Source organism: Fistularia commersonii, chromosome 18 (genome assembly GCF_037954325.1).
Source record: "Fistularia commersonii isolate RoL2024-O1a breed Wild chromosome 18, RoL_Fcom_v1.0, whole genome shotgun sequence".
NCBI classification, from domain to species: domain Eukaryota; kingdom Metazoa; phylum Chordata; class Actinopteri; order Syngnathiformes; family Fistulariidae; genus Fistularia; species Fistularia commersonii.
In genome coordinates this window covers 11,123,076-11,149,223 of record NC_141301.1, presented here as the reverse complement: position 1 = coordinate 11,149,223, position 26,148 = coordinate 11,123,076, and the positions used below count along the sequence as shown (strand labels likewise).

The 26,148-nt window shown below is 40.2% G+C and overlaps 2 protein-coding genes across 5 annotated transcripts in view; both read right to left on the bottom strand.

Moving 5' to 3' along the window:
- kmt2a (lysine (K)-specific methyltransferase 2A) overlaps window positions 1–3,833 on the bottom strand; it is a 39,907-nt gene extending 36,074 nt beyond the window's left edge. The window contains exon 1 of the mRNA XM_086164009.1: window positions 3,588–3,833. Within this exon, the coding sequence (XP_086020135.1) occupies window positions 3,588–3,833 (246 nt within the window). The remainder of the gene's footprint in view (window positions 1–3,587) is intronic.
- An 8,623-nt stretch (window positions 3,834–12,456) lies between these two features.
- On the bottom strand, window positions 12,457–25,512 carry ube4a (ubiquitination factor E4A (UFD2 homolog, yeast)). 4 transcript variants are annotated; one of them, XM_086164118.1, is made up of 21 exons: window positions 25,421–25,512; window positions 24,397–24,594; window positions 24,062–24,238; window positions 22,141–22,253; window positions 20,749–20,901; window positions 20,461–20,620; window positions 20,103–20,305; window positions 19,825–20,016; window positions 19,678–19,738; window positions 19,405–19,533; window positions 19,068–19,194; window positions 18,595–18,902; window positions 17,911–18,043; window positions 17,585–17,775; window positions 17,235–17,335; window positions 16,518–16,631; window positions 16,205–16,379; window positions 15,935–16,118; window positions 15,602–15,749; window positions 15,356–15,513; window positions 13,021–14,923 (listed from the first exon to the last, which is right to left on the bottom strand). In XM_086164118.1, exons 2-21 carry the CDS (start codon window positions 24,524–24,526, stop codon window positions 14,788–14,790), a joined length of 3,093 nt encoding a protein of 1,030 aa, XP_086020244.1. In that variant the 5' UTR covers window positions 24,527–24,594; window positions 25,421–25,512; the 3' UTR covers window positions 13,021–14,787. The 4 variants fall into 4 exon arrangements, with proteins under 4 accessions (XP_086020243.1, XP_086020244.1, XP_086020240.1 ...); XM_086164117.1 differs by having other exon boundaries at window positions 12,457–14,923; window positions 15,935–16,115; window positions 19,405–19,738; XM_086164114.1 differs by having other exon boundaries at window positions 19,405–19,738.
- Window positions 25,513–26,148: the final 636 nt, after the last annotated feature.

The window sequence follows — 26,148 nt, the reverse complement described above, 5'->3', positions numbered from 1 at the left end:
GATGGGGATTCCTGGTTAATTAATAAACGATTTACAAGCAAAGATGGGGTTTCAAATTAATCTATTCTTTCTTTTGAACATCAAAAAGCTTTGGCTAATACTGCGCTTGTATTCAGACTAAAAGAAATCAAAATGGTTGGAAAGAATTTGAGCTCCATTGTGATGCGTGTCTTCACGTTTTACAAACACTGGCACTCTTTCAGGACATTTGAGCTCAAAATAAAAATTTCAGGTTAATGTGTTAATTACAACATCACTGAAGTACAGACTTAAGGTAAAAATGTAAAAGAAATAGAAAAACAACCAATAAACTGATGCCTCGTCTGCAACTTTAAGATATAAAAATGTACTCAAGAGGTTTTCCAAGTATGAAGCAGGCTTTCCAAGGGGTGGGCCCAAACATTTTCAGGGCAAATTCATGAATGAAATACAAGAAAATTACAAAATACAAAATGGCAAAATATGTCAAAATGCAGGTTATTTGCTTATATAGTTAAGCAATGTTACACAGATGGTTAATTTTCTGTTTCCTACCTTTCATAAATTAATATATGCCCACAGATTGGTTCTTTCCTGTATGTAGAATACTAATTTAACAGCACCAGGCTAGCTTGGCTCAAAACTTAATTGTTTCTGGGATTAAAGAAAATGTGTTTACCTTTAAAATTAAATAAACAAGACAACGAGGACTACAAAAAGTGAACTTTTGATTGAGTTATGTATTTCATTGATTAATCCATTACTTGCATAGCCAATGAAATGTCAGAAAGAAACCCCATTAAAATAAGCAACAACACTTTCTTGCCCAATACCAGGCTTTGTTTCTAATCCACTGATATTTCAATAACTGTCATTGTGCAGGCCACTGAGTAGAAAAAAAAATTCATCAAAAAGTACTCAAAAGGTTATCGAAAGCAAAAATAGAGAGAGCTAAATGAATTAATATGCAAATGAATGATCATGTGTAAAAGGTCTGATGTAAAATAAGTTATTAGGGTTAGGATGGTTATACTTACAGCGCAGAAACATATTGATATATCCTGCACTGAATATCACTTGACAGTGTTTTTTCCCCCCAATACTAATGTCTTATATCAAGACATAAGGAAATGGGCAAAATACTGTCCAAAAAAATTATAAAGAGTTTCCTTAAAAAAAGGACATTTCTAAAACAATTGGGTGTGCGGTGAACCTGTGAAAATTACCTTTAAAATCAGAAGCAATGTAGCAATACCGCACACATAGAGTTGACAGAAAATTGAGTGGGATAAATAAGAAAATTAGAAGTGGGATGTTTTTCAAAATCTTTGAATTTATAAAAATTATATGTCAAAAAGGTCTGATAACTGACAGCAGAAAAGCAGTTTTTTGTTTAACTCTAACCCATATGTATTGTTAATGTCTAATTTCTCCCAACATATTTGATACATCCCAACCTTCACTTATCCAACGAGAATGGGTTGAGTCCTACTATGAACATATACTTCAAATCAAAGTCGGTATTATTATTTATTTCTCTACATGAGCCAGACATAAGACAGAATAAAAATGCACACATCCTGGCACATTTCCTATTACTAACGTAAACAATAAATTGCAACAGCAGATGAGAACAATTACTACTACTTAAAGTACAAAAAAAATTGAAAGCACATAAAAAACTTTATATATTTAAGTATACTATATACGGCATATGTAGGAAAAAAATCCAGGTTTCAGATACTATCCTATCCATTCCTATCCTCTACGTATGTGTAGCAAAAATACACGTGGAAGTCATGCAGAGCGCGATCCTGCGAGTCGACAAATTGTATAAAATGTGCACGGAAACGAGCATGAAAGCACGCAAATGCGTCAAGTTTTGGGGACAAAAAGAAAAAAAAAAGCGGCGCGGTAAACAAGAGCACTCCGCTGCAATGAACACATGCTGCTCATCATGGAGACGGAAGATGGTAGTTCGCTAAGGCGAACACACCCCCACATCACACGGCCCGTCAAGAAGGGGCTCGTTGTTATTGTAGCCAGCCCTGCAGGCGCACTGTCACCGGCGAGCCCTCTCTCTCTCTCTCCCTCCCTCCCTCCCGCTCCGTCGGGTCACACCGCACGAATTCGGATACCGTGCCCTCGTCGATTGGGCGATATTAAACTTTTTTTTGAGGGTCCACGCTCCGTGGATCGATGCCGAGACGTCGAGCGTTTGCGTGCGTAAATAAAAAAAAAAATAAACAAACAAACATACACACTAGGTACTAGCTACACGCTGGTAGTGGAGAGAAGGGGGGACGTTCACCTCCCATTTTCCAATGCATCAGCAATAGCCCTGATGGCTAGCGTGGCGTAGTGCGTAGCATGGTAGCTGTCCTAGCTCAACACTAAAAACACAAGAGGAGGGGGGGAGAAAAAAAGGGCTGTTTCGTGTGCGAGCAACCGCTAACTTTAGCGAAGATGCTTCGCGCTGCCGCACGGCGATATGAACGGCGGCGGGCGAGCGAGCGAACGCCGCAACCTCCCGGGCGAACCCGCAACTTCAACGTTGCTCCCGCTTGCGTGGAAAAAAAAAATAACGGTGTAGTTCTAGCTGAGATTAAGACAGCTAGCAAGAGAGCTAACCAATCAGCTACCTCTAGCGAGCCTCAGAACCCCCCGTGTAGTAAATATCATTTGGCTAGCATCGACCTAATATCCATCTAATGGAAGCGATACGGCACCGTCTGCTGACAGGAGCTAAGTTCACATTAGCTTGGATAGTTGCAAATCACAATTGTGTATTGTAGCCCCATCAACTTGACATGTCTTGTTTTCAAACATCACACGCTATCTCGAAACGTCCCGTGCTATTGCACCTAACACTATTTCAATGGAATAAACGGTATCCGCTGTGCGAAATAGGGTTTTTTTACGCTACAACTTTGGTGCGGATAAATAACTTGAAACACAAATTGAAGGCAACATGTCCAAGCGTGAATGCCTCACATCAAGCTAATATCTAGTAACGTCGGCTAACTAACTTAGTAAAAACCTGTTATGGCGGCTTAGTGAAGATTTTATGCATGGGTTAACGTGTTTCCTATTTCAGTACGTGTCCTCTTTGGAAACTAGTGCACACGTCTACGATAAAGAGATGTATTCAGTGTTTTGGTTAGCGTGTTGAGGCTAGCAGCACTTCACCCAGAAACTGTGTGGTTTGTAGCCTCCCCTTCTGCTCCAGCAAAGGTGCGGAAAACGTTTCCAGAGGAGCTGCGGGGACCATAAATCTTTGAACCATTTGGTGTTTGCGGGGGGATTTCTAACCCCTTAAGTTTGTCTTGGCGTTTTAACACATCGCCGTGGAGCTTAAGGCCACATAGCCACAACACAAAGTTAACTGAGCATCTTGTCAATGACAAGTTTGCGGACGGTGAGACTTATCGGTGGGTACTTGTAAAGTTAGATGATGAGAGGGTCCACGTTTAGCCAGACGCTGAAGAGTTAGCTCTTCATCGGAGTTGGGAGAAACGGCTGTCCCGATAAAAAAGCCCGTCCTGCAGCCGTCTTAGTCAATGCACCCGGGTTACCATTGAGCTGCTCCCGTCCTGTCCTGTGCTTACCTCCCCGCTGCTCGAGTCACTCGATTCCCCCAAAACATCCCGAAATTTCTGCAGGTTGCTCCCGATAACCGAAGAGACCTGTAGTGCAGCATCGAACCCGGGTCCGAGGAGAGCTGCGTTGGGATTTGCTCCTGAGACATTCCGCAAAGAGGCAGTAACCCTTATTCGGCCCGCTCTCCTCCCGGTACCGGAGTTACTGCTCCCTCCGGGCCGAGCGGGGAACCGCCACCGACAGCTGTGCGCCATTTTACACTCTGCCTGTCTGCCCTGCGATCAGAGATACGTCGGTGGGCGGAACCCCAACCCAGCACTTCACATAAACAACCTCCGCCACAGCGCTCCGCTCTCACTGGTCCGCACTCCGCTATACAGGTTATGGGGCGGGACTGGACTCACCCCGACAATGCATTTTCCTCAGCGGCCCTGTTCGCGCTTTGCATGGCGGAATTCTATTCAGGTTCCGGGCTTTGCCCGGGAAATGAGCGTCGCACTTGAATCATAAAGACAACACACACACACACACACACACACACTCACACAAATCTAAAAAGAAAGAGATCGCGTCAAAAATCTCAGATGAATTATTGGATCACAATCCCCGTTTTTTGGTTAATATACTCGACATATATCAGACTTATATCAGGCTATAAATATATATATATATATATATATATATATCAGGCTATCAGACTTTTTAATTCCTCTTCCTTCAACTGCAGCGAATCTTCAAATCTTTGCACTTAAGACCTTAAACACTTTATAGCCTTGACTTTGACACTTTATAGTTTTATTTGTATTTCTTATTCTCCCCCCTTTCTTTACTGTTTATACAATTTCCTACTATTATTTATTATTGTTATGTTTTACTTGAAACTGGCACAACAATTTCCTTCGGGATAAATAAAGTTGTTCTTATTCTTATTCTTATATAAAGTAGCACCATATAGGAAAAAGTCAATTAAATCGCAAGATCTAATTCAAGTTTTTCTTCTTGGTTACTTTCCATTCATTGATCAACAAACTCTGAATAATTCTTGAAATATATTCCCTGTTTAGTTAATATCAACCTTTTTTCTCATTCTGATACATAATCTGTATGGGGTGATGAATTCTAAGTGACTGCTTTTAGAAACTATACCTGCAAGAAAATCTACTTTTACATGACACGTCAAAAATGCCTAATAGAACGTGCCAATCTTGGATTTTTAATCATACTGTACATCCAAGATAAACACTCTATAGACACAAGTAAAACAAAATAGTGTTTTTTTATTAAAACCAAACAAACACTTTTTTGAATGACAAGATGCCCGCATTGTGAAAAACATCACAAGAGAGCGGGGTTATTTCGATCGATCCGCTGAATTTCCAAACAATATTTATTATTTATCTTCTTCTTCTTCTTCTTCTTTCGGCTTTTCCCGTCAGGGGTCGCCACACCGAGTCAACCTTCTCCATCTAACCCTATTCTCTGTATCTTCCTCTCTCACACCAGCTACCTTCATATCCTCTCTCACTACGTCCATAAATCTTCTCTTTGGTCTTCCTCGAGACCTCTTGCCTGGCAGCTCCAATTCCAGCATCCGTCTACCAATATATTCACTATCTCTTCTCTGTACATGACCGAACCATCTCAGTCTGGCTTCTCTGACCTTCTCTCCAAAACATCGAACATGTGTCGTCCCTCTGATAGACTCATTCCTGATCCTATCCATCCTGGTCACTCCCAAAGAGAACCTCAACATCTTCATCTCTGCAACCTCTAGTTCTGTCTGCTGTCTTTTGGTCATTGGAACAGTTTCTAGTCCATACATCATCGCTGGTCTCACCACTGTCTTGTACACCTTTCCTTTTATTCTGGCCGATAGTCTTCTATCACATAGTACCCCTGACACTTTTCTCCACCCATTCCAACCTGCTTGGACCCGTCTCTTCACCTCTTTTCCGCACTCTCCGTTGCTCTGGACTGTTGACCCTAAGTACCTGAAATCCTCCAGTTTCTTGATCTCCACTCCCTGTAGCCTCACCGCTCCACCCGAGTTCCTCTCGTTCACACACATATATTCTGTCTTGCTGCGACTAACTTTCATTCCTCTCCTTTCCAGAGCATACCTCCACCTCTCTAGATTTTCCTCTACCTGTTGTCTGCTCTCACTACAGATCACAATGTCATCCGCAAACATCATGGTCCATGGGGATTCCTGTCTAACCTCATCTGTCAGCCTATCCATCACCATTGCAAACAAGAAGGGGCTCAGAGCTGATCCCTGATGGAGTCCCACCTCCACCTTGAACTTCTCTGTTACCCGTACAGCACACCGTACCAGTGTCTCACAGCTAGCATACATGTCCTGCACCAGTCTAACATACTTCTCTGCCACTCCTGACTTCCTCATACAATACCAGAGCTCCTCTCTTGGCACCCTGTCATATGCTTTTTCTAGGTCTACGAAAACGCAATGCAGCTCCCTCTGGCCTTCTCTGTACTTTTCTATTAGCATTCTCAACGCAAATACTGCATCTGTAGTACTCTTTCTAGGCATGAAGCCATACTGCTGTTCACAAATGCTGACTTCTGCTCTCAGTCTAGTTTCCACTACTCTTTCCCATAACTTCATTGTATGGCTCATCAACTTTATCCCTCTGTAGTTGCCACAATTCTGCACATCCCCTTTATTCTTAAAAATAGGCACCATCACACTTTGTCTCCATTCTTCAGGCATCTTCTCACTCTCTAAGATCCTGTTGAATAATCTAGTCAGAAAATCTACCGCTGCCTCTCCTAGACACTTCCACACCTCCACAGGTATATCATCAGGACCAACTGCTTTTCCACTCTTCATCCTCTTCAATGCCTTCCTCACTTCACTTTTACTCATTTTTGCTACTTTGTGGTCTACAATAATCACCTCTTCTACCCTTGCCTCTCTTTCATTTTCCACATTCATCAGCTCTTCAAAGTACTCTTTCCATCTTCCCATCACTCTTCTAGCATGTGTCAATACATTTCCCTCTCTGTCCTTTATCACCCGGACCTGTTGTACATCCTTTCCATCTTTATCTCTCTGTTTCGCCAACCTGTATAGATCATTCTCACCCTCCTTACTATCCAACCGAGCATACAAGTCATCGTACGCCCTTTGTTTTGCCTTTGCTACCTCTATCTTTACCTTTCTCCGCATCTCCCTGAACTCCTGTCTGTTCTCTTCAGTCCTCTCAGTATCCCACTTCTTCTTCGCTAACCTCTTTCTCTGTATACACTCCTGCACTTCCTCATTCCACCTCCAAGTCTCCTTATCTACTTTCCTTCCAGCTGACACACCAAGTACTCTTCTACCTGTCTCCCTGATAACACTAGCTGTTGTTGTCCAATCATCTGGAAGCTCTCCCTGACCACCCAGACCCTTTCTCAACTCCTCCCTGAAAACCATGCAACACTCCTCCCTTTTCAGCTTCCACCATTTTGTCCTCTGCTCTGCCTTTGTCCTCTTCATCTTCCTTGTCACCAGAGTCATCCTACAGACCACCATCCTATGCTGTCTGGCTACACTCTCACCTACATCTACTTTGCAGTCACTGATCTCTTTCAGGTTACCTCGTCTATACAAGATGTAGTCTACCTGCGTGCTCCTACCTCCGCTTTTATAAGTTACCCTATGTTCCTGTTTTTTCTGGAAAAAGGTGTTCACTACAGCCATTTCCATCCTTTTTGCAAAATCTACCACCATCTGTCCCTCTGCATTCCTATCCTGGATACCAAATCTGCCCATCACTTCTTCATCCCCTCTATTGCCTTCACCAACATGTCCATTGAAGTCTGCACCAATGACCACTCTCTCATTTCTGGGAATATTCTGCATCACTTCATCTAACTCATTCCAGAACTTCTCCTTCTCCTCAGATTCACATCCCACCTGCGGGGCATAGCCGCTAACAACATTGAGCATCACACCTTCAATTTCCAGTTTCAGACTCATAAGTCTATCTGACATTCTTTTCACCTCTAGGACATTCCTAACAAACTCCTCCTTCAAGATAACTCCTACTCCATTTCTCTTCTTGTCAGTACCATAATAGTACAACTTAAAGCCTGCTCCTAAGCTTCTAGCCTTACTACCTTTCCACCTGGTCTCCTGGACACACAGTATATCCACCTTCCTTCTCTGCATCATGTCGACCAACTCTCTACCTTTTCCTGTCATAGTCCCAACATTCAAAGTCCCTACTCTCAGTCCCAGACTCTTTCCTTTCCTCCTCTCTCTCTGCTTCCGAACACGCACTCCTCCTCTTCTTCTTGTTCTTGTTCTTCGACCCACAGTAGCCCAATTTCCATTAGTACCCTGTAGGTCATCAGTACCAATGGCGGTCGTTGTTAACCCGGTCCGCGACCGATCCGGTATGGTATAGTTTTGGTTGTCTCGCATATTTGGTTTTGGCAAAAGTTTTACGCCGGATGCCCTTCCTGACGCAACCCTCTGCATTTATCCGGGCTTGGGACCGGCACAGGGAGACACTGCTCCGTGTCCCCCCAAGGCAGGCTTGGAGAGACACGGGCCAGTGCCGCCCTGAGGCTGCATTATTTATTATTTATCTTATAGAATAGAATATTCCTTTAATTATCCCACAGTGGGGAAATGATGAGCCCCTCCACAACCCTGAGTAGGAAAGGCGTTAGACAATGAATGGATGGATCTTATGAGCCAGGCAGTTACAGATGGGACTGAAAACATTGGGGTGGGGAAAAAGAAAAGAAAAGGGCATCAGATTTCAACTGAAAGCAATCTGAGGTCTGAGGGCACGGTCATCTACTCTATACGATGACCCCAATCTGGAATCCTTTATTTTTTTCTTCTTCTTTTTTTATTCCTAAATTAGGGGGAAACCCTTATTTGAGATCCAAACGGATAATTTTGACATAGATCGCTGATTTTTATTGTTATCGTTTGTGAGGATGTCCGCTCCGGAACAGATGCTCAAGCAACTTTATCTGGCTTATCTGGACGGATTTCTCACCCTATCTCTAAGCGAGAGCCTAGACAACATGCAGAAAAAACTCATTTTGGCCACTTGTCTCCATGATCTTGTTTCGTCACTGCCCAGAGCTCGTGACCCCAGATGAGGGTAGGAATGTAGGTTGACAGGTAAATTGAGGATGCCTCCCTCACACCTCCCCAGTGAGGCGTTCCAGGACCCTGCAACCCCAGCCCGGATAAGCGGCAGAAGATAGCTGGATGGATGGGAACATCTGCTCTTTTGTTTTTTTTTAAAAATGGAAATAAAGGGACCTTTTCTCTTGTAGAGCAAAAATGCTAAAAAACAATGTTCAACCTTTTCCCGGGTCACGATCTCTGAAAAGGGGTCATGACCCTTTTACCCTCGATAATCCCTGATAAATTTGCTATGAGCATTTTCCTGCTGAGTAAACGTGTAGTGACCAATATTGCTTTGGGTTATCTGGAGCTATTTATGATTTTGAGAAAGATGTTGTGGTTGAAGTTCTAACATGCCTTTTCTTTTCTTTGAGCTCTATTTGCAAAAGAAAGTCTTGGCTACATACATTTTCACAGCTGATACCTCCAACATCATGCAGATCATGCAAAGGGAAAAAGAGAGGAAATAATAATGAATGCTTGTGTATTTTCCGTTGGGGGCTCATAGTCTAATATGACTGACTCACAACCGCCCATTGCATCAAATAATTCCATCCAATAATTAGACGCAGAAATTATGGCTAGAGATAAATAACATATTTTACCATGGAATGACGATGACATCTATACCAATTTTTCTTTATTTCATCATTCATTCAATATTATAAGCAATTCTTTATGTCTCTCTTCACTCCCTCCGTCCATTACAAAACATTTAACCCAGTGAACACATTTACGGGGAATTAATCCTACTGATTTCACTTTTCCTGTCTTTTGGGTTGGACAATGAACAGCGATAGAGGCTAAATTATCGCTGGAACATTTTACAGCACTGATTCAAAAAAGTAAGTTAAAAAGTGCTAACTTCAGGAAGACATTCATTTAAAGATTTCAGATCTACACTGCTGACTGGTCAGAAACCAAAAGTTTTAAGAACGTGACTTCCTTTGTGCTCGCCTGTTCAAATTCTTCAGTGTAAAGACTTAAAATTTACCTCGAATTTGCAGCACATTGACTTGGTCCTCTGCATTTTGGGGGGGGGGGGAATTTAGTACTATTTCTCTCCTGTTATTGCTCTCTGAAATTTCAAGACAGGCTTTATGGGGGATATAAAACACTAGATCCTTTTTCAATGAGCAGCCCGGATTTGCCATCAACACTTAATTCTGCAACTGAAGACAGAAAGAAATGGCCGCCTGACACTATTTCCATACGGCCAGCAGCTGGCACCCCAGCAGGTGCATCGGCTCGACATGAAACATCGGCGCTGGTATGGATCAACTTGCTGTTTGCAGAGTTTGTAAATTTCGAATGACACGATAATATTGCTTATATAATTGCTGTACAAGATACATTTTTGGTCATATACTTTTAAAGCATTAAATATGCAGATATTGATTTGGAAATGCCTCCCAATTCAGCCCCCTGTAGCTCATATTTAAAGCTATAACAGTGGGATCAGGGAAGGACCCCCAACCTATCTGTAAAACTTTATTTAATAACTTTTTTTTACTCCTTTTTTGTATTTCAATCCAAATATCCATGATGGAAAGTGTAAATAACTTGTATTTAATGAAATTCATATTTTTTCCTCAAAAGGGTTCTCGATTCTCGCACCTCTATGTATTGAAACCAGGCTCATTCCTTTGGTAAATGCAATGAGGGGACATTTTAAACTTAAAAGTCTAAAAAAAAAATCCTAATTGAATTTGTTGTAAGAGAAATTTAATGACAAGAAAAGTTCAGCTTTTCTTTCTTATTAGAAAGACCAGTTAAATATATTTAATGGAGCTGATCACCGGTTTATGATAAAACCATCCGCAACAAATCAAGCTCATTACAGACGTGTAATATCAAAAATCAAATTTTTCACCTTATGTGCTACTTTTCAAACACTACACTTACCTACACTTGATAATACTGAATATATATTTATTTACATATCTACTGAGTATACTTAACGCAATATATGTTTGTGCACCTTTCATAATTGCATAAACCCTAATGGCATACTGGAATAGAGTATATTTTTGGATATTACCTTACTCTGATGACACGGAGTCGGCCAGCAGCTGAGTACAGACAGTAGTTGCTGGTTACAAGTTTTTATCTTCTGAAATCAGCCCAGAGAAAATTTACAGCATAACTGTGATTTTAGTTCTTTGACCTTTCTCCTTCTCGGTTCGTTGTTTTTTGTTATGAGGGGAATTCGTGCTCTATCTTTTATGAACAGTACAAGAGTAGGTTGACTGACCAAATTTGAATGTGTCATTGTGAAAAGAAAGTCCTGCTATTGTACATGGAAGTGGGAAGTTTTCAGTTTTTTACTTGATTTGGCTCCTGCACTCACATTTTACCCTTTCTTTAGAAGAAATAATTTGAAAAGCTAATTTGCTGGTCAGCTTGCTGGAACTCTCCAACAGTTTCTTGCGCACGGTTGACTGCAAATGCATTGGGAATTGTTTGACAGAAAATAAGGAGATCTCAGACTGGCTGCCCTGTAAAGTAGACCATAGTTTATCACCGGGGTTCCAGAACCACCCCCGAATAAATGAAATTCAGCGAAGAAGCGACCATATTTATATTTCATTGTTTATAAATATTTTAAGCTATATGATCCTCCAACATGCTTCTTAACCTTTTCCATACCTTTTTTAAGCACTCTTTATACTCTTAAACAAGTAGCAATCACATGTCGTGAACAATGTGAAATGGACAAGGATGCAGAGAAATGATATGGTTGCTGAGCCAATCAGAGCTCAGGATACAGAACGCCATGCTCTGGTTGGCTGTGTTAGGAAATAGTTAAAATAAGCAGACGTTTATACAAAAAATATGGCAAAGGAACAGCTGCACCACACCTAAAAATGCATGCTTGCTTTACCATAAAAATGATTTCAAAATCAAATATATAAAAATTCTGTAGCTTTTCTATTCTTCTTTTACATTAGAGTGAATATAATCACCGTTTGTTAGGGGCTGGTCAACCGGATGCACAGTCTAACAAGAGAAGGCACCAACTAAGACACAGCATGTGATACTTAATAATGAATAAGGTTATACCGAGGGAAAAATAAGATCCATGGCTTGTGAGGTTTTTACTGAAAAGATAAATGTATCCAGTGTTAATTTAATGGCCCAGTTACAATAGGGAGCACCACCATGTGCAATGAAGAGGAAATTATGTGACCTCAAACACATTTAGCTTGGGTTTTGGAGCAAAGAGAATGGAAGAGAATTGAAGATAAAAGTAACCCAGCAGATATTAAACAACGACAGAGGTGGATGAAGTCCTCAGCTTGATGTTAGCACAGTGTATGAGGCAGTACCTCATAACATTATATATCCTGATGTCCATACATATGTTCATATCTACGCCTGTGTGATTGTGATCTTGCACATGACGGAAATGTAATGAAGTGTAAATATGAAGTAGCATCACATAGCAAAAACTCAATTAAATCTCAAGATCTAATTGAAGTTTTTCTTCTTGATTACATTCCATTAATTGATCAACAAACTCTGAATAATTCTTGAAATATATTCCCTGTTTAGTTAATATCAACCTCTGTTCTAATTCTGGTAAATAATCTTCATGGGGTGTTGATTTTTCAGTGATTGCTTTTGTAAACTGTACCTTCAAGAAAACCTAGTTTTTCCTATAATAGAAATTAAAACGTATTCACATCTCAAAAAAGAAAGATAGAAAAGAAACTGCCTAATATAACATGTCAGTTTTATTTTTTTTAATCATACTGTACATCCAAAATAAACACTCTATAGACATAATTAAAACAAAATATTACATTCCAATTTTAACCAAGTGATCATTGAAGTGGTGAATATTTACTATATATAATGAGGGTATGACAACCAATACACATTTTCACATTATTATGAAGTGTGCCTGACTTCAATCAAAACATCTGAAATTAGGGGGGAAAAAACAACAATTTTTATATTCCTTCCGGGTTTAGCCACAGTTCTGCTTTCCTTGAAGAATAAAATCTAAGAAATATTAATATTGCTGACATTACTGCAAGGCTTGTGGTTTTAGCCGCAGATTCTATTGATCAGCTGATAAACCATGTTTTTACTAAAAAAAACAATTTCTTTCAAACGTTAGATTGGGATACATCAGTTAGTCACATATGGTTAATAATGGAAAAAAAATACAAGTATCATTATACACTGCCAATCTAATGTCATTCAGCACCCTGTATTATGACACTTTCTTCAATCTCAAGAAACTCAACCAAAAAAATTGGACCGTGCGAAAAACATTTTTTGCAAGTGAATAAACATTTCAGGTGTAAATTTTGCACCTCGCAAACTCAAGTTCCCCTGTGTTTCTGGAAAAATCTGCTGACAGTGCAGATCAATGTATTTTAAGTTAAGGCCTGCCACACTTGCCATGTTTTTAAAGGGAATACAATCAGGCGGCGCAGTAGATGAAAACAAATGCACCCTGACCTATTTACCACCTTCTGAAGAATCAATAATTTGATGCTTGACAGCCATAAATATATATATGTCCATAAATTGCGTAGCGATTTATTTATCAGATAGAAATACCTCAGAAATAACTTGACATTTCAGACTTCTTATCCAAAATGTATTATCTAAAGCAGTTGCACAACAACAGAGATCTGCAACGCCGATTGAAGTCAGGGTAGCAACATAATTTGACAGAACAAGAGTTCTGATAAAACAGATATTTTGTTCTGCATCTCTTAAACACAAGGTTTAATATTTACTAAACCCTGGGAGGAGAGCCTTTTCATTATAAACAACTGAAGCTGCTAAAATGATCATGCATGCAGCAAAACTTTATTTCTGCACACTTGGTGTATTGTTTCCCTTTGCGGCTAGCCACAAAGCATGCAGTTGGTGTAGCAGATAAAAGAAACCCAATCCTCAGCAAATGATACACTACATACATGCCTGGTGTACTATGGTTTGGCAAAAACTAATTGGTGTTAAACTTAAGCTGAAAGAAAATGCAAAACAAATGTCAAAAATGTTGCCTAGAAAACCACCTCTCACCAAATTCATATATACATGTTTCCAGATATTTTTCATGATATATGTTCATAATTATGAGGAACTGTGCTATGCATGCTTGCATTTAAGGTGTACTAAAAAAGATGCTTCCATTGGGAAATGTCATTATACAAATAAATATACTATTTGGAAATGACGTGGCAAACGGCTTCTGTTTATGATGTAGAAAGGTCTCGGGTGGTTTTGGAGATCTGCAGAGATATTACACAAGACATATCTGCGACAAATACTCAGATATGTGCTTCAGGGGAAAATCAATGGAAATACGTCATATACATATATAAAATAAAATAAGAAACAAACAAATTTAGTTGAATTTGTACCTGTACCTTAAGTTTCAGATCCTGATTTATCTTTAATTTACTTCAAATGGAATCTAAGCAAAAGTGCTAAAATATGGGTGTTTGAAATAGTTAAAAAGGCAGTGTATGATGTACCACTATTGTAGGTGAAATCCAGGTCACATCCTCATTCTCACTCAGCCATTGCAATTCCCAAAAATATTATCCTTGCAGTGGAAAATCTCGGCCCAGGTGGCGAGACCTAAGTTCAAATCATGCATTTAACAAATCCCATCGAACTGGTAAGTCAGGCCACAATTCTGAATGTCGTAACAAATTAATACACAGTATTTAATGAGGGAAAAGAGGTTGTGTCATCCTACTAATGGTTATCATAGAGCATCATGGAAGTCAACTGTGCGTGTATTTTGTACTTGGCACCAGGTGGTGGGCTACAGTTTTCCTGGATAGCTTTCATAGAGATGATCCATGGTGCATGACGGATGTGTGAAAGGCTAATGCAATGTAAGACGAGCTGGAGGTGTCAAAAAAATAAAAACAAAACAAAACAAAACAAACAAAAAAAAAACCAACCTCCACACAGAAGACAAGCATACCATGGATCAGCAGAAAAGACGAGGAGCACGCCAGATGTGGGCCAGGAAATAAAACAAGGGTAGAGTCATCATCACAGTAAGGATTGTGCTAGCCACTTGGTCCCAGCTGCAGCCTCTGCTGCTTATGCTTATCCAGCCACTGTAAGATCTGTTGTTTAAGTTCCTCATTTGGCCTGATCTGGTCCATGGTTAGAGGACTGCGGTTGAATGGGTCCGTCTGGTCACTGCAATGATAAAAAAAAAATAAATCAAATCTAACGTTGAGTCTAAGAATAATAATAATTTATCCTTTATTAATCTCGTGGGGAAATTCATTCTCTGAAATTAAGCCATCATGGATGAACCATGAGCAGTAAGTAGAATGCTGTCCACGAGCGCCAGGGGAGCAGTTAGGGGCCAATTCTGTGTCTTGGTCAACAACACTTCGACACACAAGGAGGAGCCAGGAATCGAACCAAATCGGTTCCAAAGACAATTTCTCTACCTCCTGTGGCACGCCGCCACCGCATAGATTACACTTTTACAGATTACAGAAATCTCGTCTTTGGATTTGCCCATAATGTTTACCATTCCAAAAAACAACAACAAATCAAATCATGCCTGATGCTTTCTTGTTATCATTTAAAAATGATGGAAATGTGTTAAAAGTTACTGACCTGAGGAGGTGCCTTGCAATGGTTGAGCGGTCAACAGTGACGTTGGAAGAAGGGAGAAGAACAGGATCTAGCATCAGGGTGGACATAATGGGATCTAAGAACTCATCAGGGGCATCTGAATATGTCTCTTCTTCCTGCTGCTGTCTATCTGCATGGGACTTAAACACACACACACAAAAACAACTTGAATGCATCCCAGGATTATCTCATGAAAAATAATGAATTGTTTTCTCAACAAAACGATACTTTTATCTTATCAGCTAGGAGTCCGAAAGCCACAATCATGTCTCCAGGCTTATTGATCTTCTTTAGCACTCGGACGGTCTGGGAAAAGAGGGTAGGAGAGTAGGATCGTCCATCCTTTGGGACCGTGGCGCAGAAATTCTCTTCATCTCTGCCAAAATCAAAGATAAATATTTTTTAAATTGATTGACACATCGCTCAGCAATAAAGTATCCATAATACATTTAAGAAAAATATGAGCAAATACTGATGAAGTATTTTGAAATTATTCTTCCCCCTCCCAACTTTATTATTTAAATGCACGTTGTTTGCAATAGATGAGTGTTGATAACTTACCCCAAGTTCAGGTAGATTGTGCAGATGTCAGACACAAGCTGCTGTGGCTTAAAGTCAAACTCACTGAAGTCCTTGACTTTAAGAGCGCCCATCTTAGGACCCACCAGGTGCTGCAGGAAATAATTAAGCATGGAGATGATCCTCTCAGCCAGGAAAGGGTGCACAAAGATACCCTTGATATCTGCTTTTCATAGGAAAACATGAAACAGAGGTAAGGCGAAACACAAAACAGACTCGTAAATTTGTACAATCGAAATGATCTTGCCTAACCTGACGTGAGGAAGGCCAGTGTACCAATGGTTTCATTAGACATAATATTGTGGAAGCGGCCCAGCTGTCCAAACATCTGTAGGCTTGACTCTTTTTCTCTTCGGGCATCAGGGGCCAAATCATCCCACTCCCCCCTATCCCGCTCCAGCTGCAGGACCTTAATTTTGCTGAGGTACTACAGGATAAAATAAATAGTAGGGACTGGAAGAAACACTTCACTTTGCTACAAAACCAAACATTTAATGTGACTGATAAACTATATTCAAATGGGATAGAGCATGTGATGGGGGGTGTTTTTGACTTTCAGTCTCACCTGAATAGCCTCATCCAGTAGGAAGATGGCATCATTCATCAGTAAGTTGAGAAACCTGAGGAACAGCGGAGGGTTCATGGCCTCCAAGTTCTCGGATGCATAGTCCGCCAAATGCTGAAATAGGGATGCATTTGACAAGAGGAATAGTACTATGCAGTGAGTCTTCTTCATGAAATGCAATTTCCCAACATTTATGTAAACATTAATCTACAGCAATGGTGACACCGCTTTTCCAGCATTTCTCCGCTTGTAACTTGTAATGAAAGAAAAACAGACTGTGAGCGAGTGCAGGCTTTTGTGAAGAGCATTCTACCACAACGAAAACAATGCCATTTGTTTCTATTTCAGATTTCATTCCACTTCATGGCAAGACTGTTTTGGTACAGCCAATTTAAAATACAAATGTAATTTCTAAATCACTCCCTTGACCACAAAATACAAATACTACACCACAAATTCTACTCAGTGGATCAACAATGTGTGAGCCAGTTATAGACATTTCTTCTTCTTCTTTTTTTTTTTTTTTTAATGGATTCACTTTGGTGGAGATAATACTTAGGTAGGACGAGTTTGTTTACAGCTGCTCAAACGGCGACAGACATTATCAGAAAAGGACTGGATACTAGAAAATGTTCAGATGTACCCTGACAATCTCACAGTGCCTAACTGTCAGACATATATCATACACTTTGGGAAGAGACTGTAATTTCTACATACCTTGATACTCTCTCGATAGTTCTCTTTACTCCACATGTACTTGAGGATGGGATACATGGGTCGTCTGTAGTTAAACTTCTGTTCAAACTGATGAGGATCACCTGAAGACAAATAGCAAAATAATAACAGATTTATTTGTTTTCACTAAAGTGATTTCCCTTTTGAGAGTACCTAAGGCTACTTTAGACTTACTATACTGAAAAAATTTTAAACTTTCTGAAAAATTTCAGTCATGTTTCTATCGCGCTAGGTCTAAACTTTTCAGCATTTCTCCATCTTATAACAAAGTTTTGTTTGCTGCAAAATAATTATTTATTAATTAACAATTAATTTTCAAGTATGCACTTCACCTGTAAATTCTATGTCTACAAACACAGTGATGAGGGCCTCAGCCAGCTGAGGTGCATATCTATAAGAGCAAAAGACTCTCTCTCGTTGAAACATGGTTGGTTGAGAAGCACCGGTAGCAACCGGCTCCATGTGTGGCATCACTGCTTCCAGGACTTCTGCCAGCTTTGCCCTTAAATGTGGGTTCTTCATTCTGTTGGGCATAGAGGAAGTTGGGGTCAATCATTTAAGGTAGCCTGAGCCTTCAGGATCTTATTGGGAGAAACAAATCTCTATTTTAACAGTTTGTTTGGCCAAAATCATTGACGCAATCAGTCAAATGATGTACCTCTCGACATTACCCATGAAGATAGTGATAAAGTTAAGAATCTGTTCCAGGCACTCGGCAGAGCTTTCCAAAACATCATCTGCGAATCGACGCAGGAAGATGAAGAAATCTCCTAAGTTTTCGGCAAAAAACTCTGGAAAAAATTGAAATGAATAATCAGGTCATTGCACATAACTTTTGAGTTTTTATAGTGTAACAACATTCACATATGTGTATATAATTGGAGGCATTTGTGGTCAAGATAAATATTCCTCATTCATTATCTCTACTGCTTATCTTGGTTGCATCTGGGCAATTTAGGGCCTCCAATGAACCTACTGCATGTTTTGGATTGTTGGAAGAAGCCACAGACACAGGAAGAACATGCAAACTCCACTTAGAAAGGCCCACTGTCTTGATCAAACCAGGAGCCTCCTTGCTGTTCGGTGGAATGTCTCACCACTGCACCACCATGCCCCCAAAATGAATATTCCTATATTCAAATCTAAAATATATTTTTGACCATTTTCAGACATTTTATGGACAGACTCGTCTACATGAGAATAATTGAGGGCCCACGACATTTTCACAGGTGAAAGACGAAAATGAAATGGGTTTGTTGATGATTTGGTTTACATTTTTCCACATATAACCGTTAGACTAGCTTTTTATTCCACTGTTGCACTGTGGAAAAAGGTAACCTACCGGGGACAAAGCACAGCATAGTGCTCTGTAGGGAAGGTAGTGGGAAACTGAGTGCTACATGTTCAGGCCCCTGGTTGCCCACGGCAAGCTGAACCAGCAGAGCAGCAGTGGATGCTTGAAGGTTAAGGCAGCATTGCAGCATGGCAGGCTGTGTAGCAGCCGCTTTGGTTGACAGATAAACAATCATCAGGCGCTCAAACTGCTCCAGAAGCTGTTCAGACATTGGGTTTCCTGTTCGCTGGGCCTCCTGCCATGTCACCTGGAGCCGATGGAGAGACTGGTTCATCTTCACCATTTGTTCATGGAGCCTTAACATGCACATCATGAATGTGCACGGGTACATGGATATAAACAGAAAAAAAAACAAAAACAATAGGTTATTCTGATGCGACATGAGTGAGTGGGGAACAAGGCTCTAGGGATTTGAGAAAAGTCTTGGTCACGGATATAATCCTGCTTTCGATCATGTGTACCTGTGGAATCCGAGATGCAGAGTAAGCTGTGTGAGGACAAGATTTTCAGTCAGAAGGCTGTAAGACTCTACAGACTCTGTCGGTTGCTGGGGAGGCACGGGTATCAGGCAAGTTTCCTTGTCAAGACCTAATGGAGGATAAAAATGACTATTAAGTCAAATCATCAAGCATCAGCATTCTGTATACTCACTTGCAAAAGTCAAGTGCAGCTAAAGAAAGGACAGCGGTACAAAGTACCTGAATGTAAGTGCTGCCACTTAGAAATTTTTAACACTGAACATTGAATAGAAAGACTCTTTCACGACATTCCCACATTCTCCTCCTCGCATATATTAACCTCTTGCATGCACGCTGCGATTGCGTCTCTCCTCCTCACTAAGCTCTTTGAGTGCACAGTAGGTGGGGTTGAAGGTGAGAAGCTTGGGCGAACGAGGCCGGCAGAATGGCTGGCAAAGCTTCAGAAGAGCTGCACCCAAATTTAAGAAGAATGCATCTGAGGCATACATCTGGAAGAAGATCTCCGGCATCTGATTGGCCCAAATCTTGGCTCGGCCAGCATTAGCCTGTAGGCAGCTGCCCAACCATGAGAGCAGCAAGTGGCGCGTCTCACCAGATCGCTGGAGTAAGTTTTTAAAGATCTGGTGCAGCTTGTCATGGAACTGTCCCATAAACTGGAAGACCATGGGAGTAAATATAATTAGTTCTTGTGCATCCGTTGACCTCACTCACAACCTCCCAAAATTCAGCATCGGCTCACCTGGTGGATGTTGGCCTCCTGCACCTTTGTTTCCTGAGCACTGGATCGGGATGGGTTGAGGAAGTAGCCATGTCCTTCCACCACACCTGGGGTTTTCAACAAGCATGATATACTCAAAACGGCTCCTAAAAGGCTCTTCTGGTATTGCAAACCATTAGCTGGGTCTTTGGGCTGAATGTGTTCCACCAAAACCTAGGAAAATTCAATGGGATATAATTATTGTCAGTAGATTCTGGATGATCATATAACTCAGAAAACGTCTTTGCGTATTATCTAACCTTAACAATGTCTTTATGGTGGCTGAAATAGAGAAGAACATCAAGGTAGAAGTAGAGGAGCGGTTGGCATAGATCCAAGTCTTTGATTCGCCCCTGGAAGATATCAAGCACTGGCACTATCACCTCCCCGAAGGTACGTACCTCCTGTTCGGTGAGCAGGCCAGCAATGACCTCCTCCACAAACTCAACCACCTCTCCTGGCTCTGAAATGCAGAAATATCATGAGAAACTGCAGAGGAATTACCAAATGTGATGCTTCAGCCGGTGGAGTCATACACAGTGTGAGAAAGAGGGAAAAATCTGAACAGAAGATGGGGGAAAAAAAAGTCTATCAATCTGAGTTCAATTAGGAACCTACGTGCTCTTCTAAAAGCTTCAAGCAGCAGATCCAGAAGCTGTTCATAGACATTCTGGCTGATGTAGATCTCTGGGGTGAGCAGGACTGTCCGTGTGTTCGAAGCCGACAGGTTCTTACAACGAACAGCGAACGAAAGTAGTTTCTCTGGTACCTTTTTCACCTGATTTCCAAAAGAAAAAAAAAGTTGTAGTTTCAATTGCAATGACCATGAGTTATATTATTGGTTATTTTATAAATGTGACATAATGCTACATTTAAAATGCTTCCAATAATACAGAAAAAATGGACCTCTTCCTTTGCCCTCTGGTAACAAGCAAATAGGTAGGGAATGGCACATTTCTCTCCAGCATCACGGTCTGCAGAGAGGTTCACCGCGCTGCATGACGTCATGTAAATGAGATGGTTTCCTGGCTCTAACAGCAGCAAGCGGTTGAAGAGTGCCTAGAAGAAAACAATATTCCAAACGAAACATCTAAATGGAATTATTCCTTTAGAAAAGTAAATTCACTTTTTGAACTCTATAATTTGAATGGCTCTAGTGGGGGATACAGTACTGTGTATTTGCAGAATTGGCCTAGTGCTTTGCTTATACACTTTCCTGGGGCAAAGCACACTTAGGATGGCAAAACTACACACAGAACCAAAGACAGACTGTGCCATCATAGCTCAAAGTCATGGCAAATTTCCTAACAAAGCTTACCGCCAGACATTAAAAAATTCAAGCAATGAGTGGGATTCAACACATTTAAACAAAGCGTCCTCCAAACTGACATGCCAACTTGTACAAAGACTTCAAAGATTGACAACTAAGCAAATATGATAAACATCTTAACACACCCACATGCATAAGTCATCATATATCAAAGAGGTAGAGAAACAAGTATAATTTTTAGCTGACGTAAACAAGCGAGTGCAGAATATTTCACACTCCTAATGAGGGGCAGCATACATCCAAAAAGTTGGTGGTCCTTGCCAAATTGCAAGGAAAAAGGAAACACTAACTCTCCTGGCAGGAGCTGAGGGTGAAAACCGTAAATTAAAAGTCATCTTAAATTAACAGTCAGCGAGCTTTGATTTGTGACCGAAACAATAAGGTTTCTGGTGATGCCCCCATGCACGACCACATTAGAAAACACAGCAGAATTCATGTAACTTTCACATATCCTTGCTTTGGCTCTGTCTTCTGCTCCATGGTGCTATGGATACGTTTATCTCCACAAATGTCATTCCAGTTAGGGCAATGATTTCATCATTCAACCTTCATGGTAATAGATTATGGATTATAAGCCATGGTAATAATGTACATTTTGTGGTAAAATATCTTGGTAAATATGCTCGAAAAAAATACCAGTCTTCCGTGTGGAAGAATACTGGCTCCTTTATAACAACGTTTAATGAACGGAACTTGTTAGATTAATCGGTTTCTATTTGTACCATCAATTTGTGCAATTCAAATTCTGTTCATACAGAAAAACAAATATGAGCGTCTACTCTCCTTGCTAAGGTTGAAAAATGCTCAACGGTGTGTAACACCATTAGGTCAGTTAATTACATTGGCATTATCATATACAAAAGTTAATTAAACCAGTGGTGTGTTCAACGTACTAATCTGCTCCATTTTTTAGATGTACTGAGAAGAAAGACGATGTAACGATTAAATAATAAGCAAGGAAATCTGACCTGCTCAATGTTGTCCATGTCCAGCCAGTCCTGTCCATCCAGATCAGCAGCCATCTCCTCCAGATATACACAGCGAGGGGGGATTCCATTATCTCCTCTCAAACTGGGGTCACCTAAAAATGAGAATCAGTACAAAAAAACCTGAACTAATATCCCTCTGAAACTCAAGTGACCCCATGGCTTACTGTCAATGTCATTCTAAACTGGTGTAGAATATTATAGTGACAAAAATAGGAAAACATAGTACAAATATATCTATAATAAGACTGTAAATACCTTGCATCTTGCAAAGACATGGGCTAATTTTGATTTTACTAATATATTGTTGTTTACTAATATATCTAATAAAGACAAAACCAATGATGACCGTGTTGCTACATAACAAAGTCCAATGACTACAAAACATCCAAATGGTCATATAGCCTGACTTTGTTTTATTTTTTGGCACTTCTATTTCTGGAAGTGAAGTCATTGTTGTAATTTATTCAAATTCTGATTCAATTTGTTTTGAGTTTCTGGGCGACAGTAAAAGTATCATGGAACCACAATAGAATGCTTCGCTTGAAGACCATTTGGACAACATAATAGGCAAGCACATATAAAAATAATGACACTCGAGATTTATTTATAAGGTGCAGAGCCGACATTGAGGTCACTGGTAATGTCTTAATCTATCTTGAACCTCATGGTCATTTCTATGCATGAAAAATGTCTAATAATTGACCAAAATCTTTCAATCTACAACAGACATTAAGCCTCTCACTTGGTTAATGTTTTTTAATCACTTTGGTTCACATTAAAATAATCTTAATATACAGCTGATGGAGGGATCAACCATCCACTGTTTTCAGATGCTACAGTTTCAATTACTGTAGCAATTATAGTTTCAATATGTTCATCAAGGAAACATCTTTCACATCAAGAGATTAACTACAGCCACCGACGTCAGCGGGGGCTGTTTGCCTGTACTTCCTGGAAGTTGTGACTCATCGATAAGCAGCGTCACCGTGGAAGACACCCAGTGGACTCGCAGAGAGACCTCACAGAGAACAAGGTAATTTTAAGACAGATGAGTCACTTGTAAATGACAGTGCGCTTCAAATTCGGCCCCCAAGATGCGTCCCGCATCCAACAATAGTGCTGAGCAAAACAGAACAGACTCTGCTGCTGTTAAGGGCCAACACAATTATATCATCAGTCACGTAGCTGTCGGCCTAATTTGGTGATTATATGGAAGACAGATAGAAGAGATGATAAGCTAGTGATGCTCAACACACCTGGATGTGTGAGAGGCAGTTTCAACCCACATTTTCAATTTAGGAATGCAGTTTAATGCTGGTCATCTAACTGTATTTAAAGGTTTACTACAGCCATCAATTACTTTAGGGTTGCAATAATCTTATATTAACCACTGAAAAAATAAAGGGGGAGGCTTTTTTAATTTTTGATTAAGATGAGGACTGAGTTACCTTTTTTAACATATTTACAAAGTTTTGCAAGGCAGAAGATCCAGACTGGCTGGGTTTGTAATTTTCACACAAGGCTAAAAATTAAAAAACAGGAACAGACTAACACACAAAATATAGGAACTACTTTTGTGTTCCTGTATTTAACTATTATAATCAACTCTAATAGAATTAATTAAGTAATAAATATTTACCTTAAGGAGAAAAAAGAAAGATGACAAATGTTTTCATTTGCTAATCATATGGTGTGGTTTAGTGCATTCCTTGGTTTATTGAAACTACATGTCAACATACAGAAAACTTCAGTCCCAGAACAATCATTCAAATCAAATCATAGCCAGTCATGACTGTGTAATTTGAAGTGATAAAATATAGCTTAAGACAAAAACCCTTTGCCCTGCACAAATTCAAAGCTGTAAGTTACTAGATCTAAGGGGTTAACTCTATTCACTTACTGTTGTCCAGGGTGATGAGAAATATGCGCTGGATCATGTGATTGACATTGAGCTGTTCACACAGCTCCTGTCTTGATCGGAAGGAACGGCTGATCTCCGCCACTGAGTCGTCATTGTCATCGACGCTATCCGATACAGAGTTTTCTGACTCTGAATGGCTCTCTCCTGAGTCTACTACTGCAGAGAACAAACCACATGGATGGAGGCTTTAGTTAAGTGATCTTTTGTTAAAATTGAAAGAGATTGTAGTGTTTATTTACAGCGATGTCATGTGATATGCACCAGCATTTGACTTTGAGATGCCTGTTCAAATCCACAGAAGTTGTTTAACTCACGTGGTGGTTCAGCAGACAACTGGGCGGGTTTCTGTCCTGATGCAAACTGTTTTGCATCAGCTAATGAGCCAAAGAGCGCAGCAAAGGGGTTGCAGGAGATGTTCTGGTTGTTGTTGCCCTGGTCAGTCATCTCACTGGGGCTCAACAGTCACTCCATCCACAGTCCCAGCCTCAATACAACATGAAAAATAGGCTGCACTGAATAAAATAAAAGTGCAAAGAAAATGATTGATGAGCCTGTTCAGTTTGTTACACAACCTCAAGCTAAATATCCCTGTCATCACGAAATCACTAGCTAAATGTAGCCCGACAGACAAGTTTATGATCCCAAGATCAAGACAATTCCTTCTTTAAAATCCCCTGGAATTCTTGATAATTAATTGATATCATTTGATTTTGACGATTTTTATCGTGATTCAAATTCAAGACAATACAACAACAGCCAGCAGGGGGCAATGGAGATATACGAACCCGGAAGCCACGTACTATTAATGTGTTAATTCCACGAATTGTTTTTCCCCATCCGACTTATAATAATTTTGACACTTCGTTTCTCCCGGCGTCAATTTAACCACATTATTCACTTGTGCGCTTTTAAAGGGAGTGGCATGTCAATTGACGCATGTGAATGTGATTACTGAAGCAGGCACAGGCGGCTGATGATAGCAAAATGCGCTTGATGTGGTGGAAATGAGTGTAATGACTGTGTCACTGGACACCACAGCTTCAGTCCCTCTGACCATTCAACCCGATTGGCGACAACAACCTGGTATGCATTTAAATCACGGTGGAAATCTATGTCTCTATGACTGACCCAGAAACACCACTGTAGCACCACCGTTAAACAGTCTGGCTAGTTAAAGCGGCGCTAGCTACATGATGCTACACTAGCTAGCTTGCATGGGAAGCAGTAAGCTAAACTGTCAGTGACACTATTTCTACATTATTTTCATCCGCGGGTGCCCGATATTAATCAATAATCATTTATAACATTGTATAGTAATGTGGAATACTCCTGCCTTACCTGTTCGACAGTGGAAGTTCCTCTTTTTTTGAATTTTAAAATCTACGAGACCAGAGGCTGTTCTGCTCCTCAGTAAATACAGCTATAACGTCATCAAAATGAGACGCAACATTTGCGTCGTTGAGCAATAACAAAAGAGCAACTAAATCTGCAAATCAAGTTATAAAAAGTCACACATCAATAATATTATTCTTTCGTATCATAGTTTGGTAAAAAAAATAATCCGTGACTAAGTATAATTACTTAGCAGAGGAAAGCACATCAGGATGGGGAAATTGTCGCGTAACATCTTTGCCGAAAAAAAAAAAAATCATATAAGTGCATGACCTATCTTCAAATTCAATTGTTTCATATGCGAGATGTCACTGCAAAAGCAACACGTACTCATTTTGTTATTCTTCACAACACCAGCAGAGGGCAGCAGATATCTCCACTCTAAGGACGAGTCTTCACAGTTCCGAGTCCACATGCAGCGGGGGAAGTTGCCTGTCCTCAGTCGGATGGTTGATGGTGCAGAGTTAGTGACAAATTCGTAAATCCTATTTGAAATGTATGCATTTCATAATTTTCCTTTTGGAGAGAAGAATCTGATGTGATGACCTTGTTAATCCAGTATATTTTACCTTGGACTAAAAGGTAAAATATCAATTTTGCTCCAAAATGGGATATAGGCTTTCAAGTCAACTATTTACATTTAGGTTTGTCCATTGGGTGTGTTGCAGAATTTA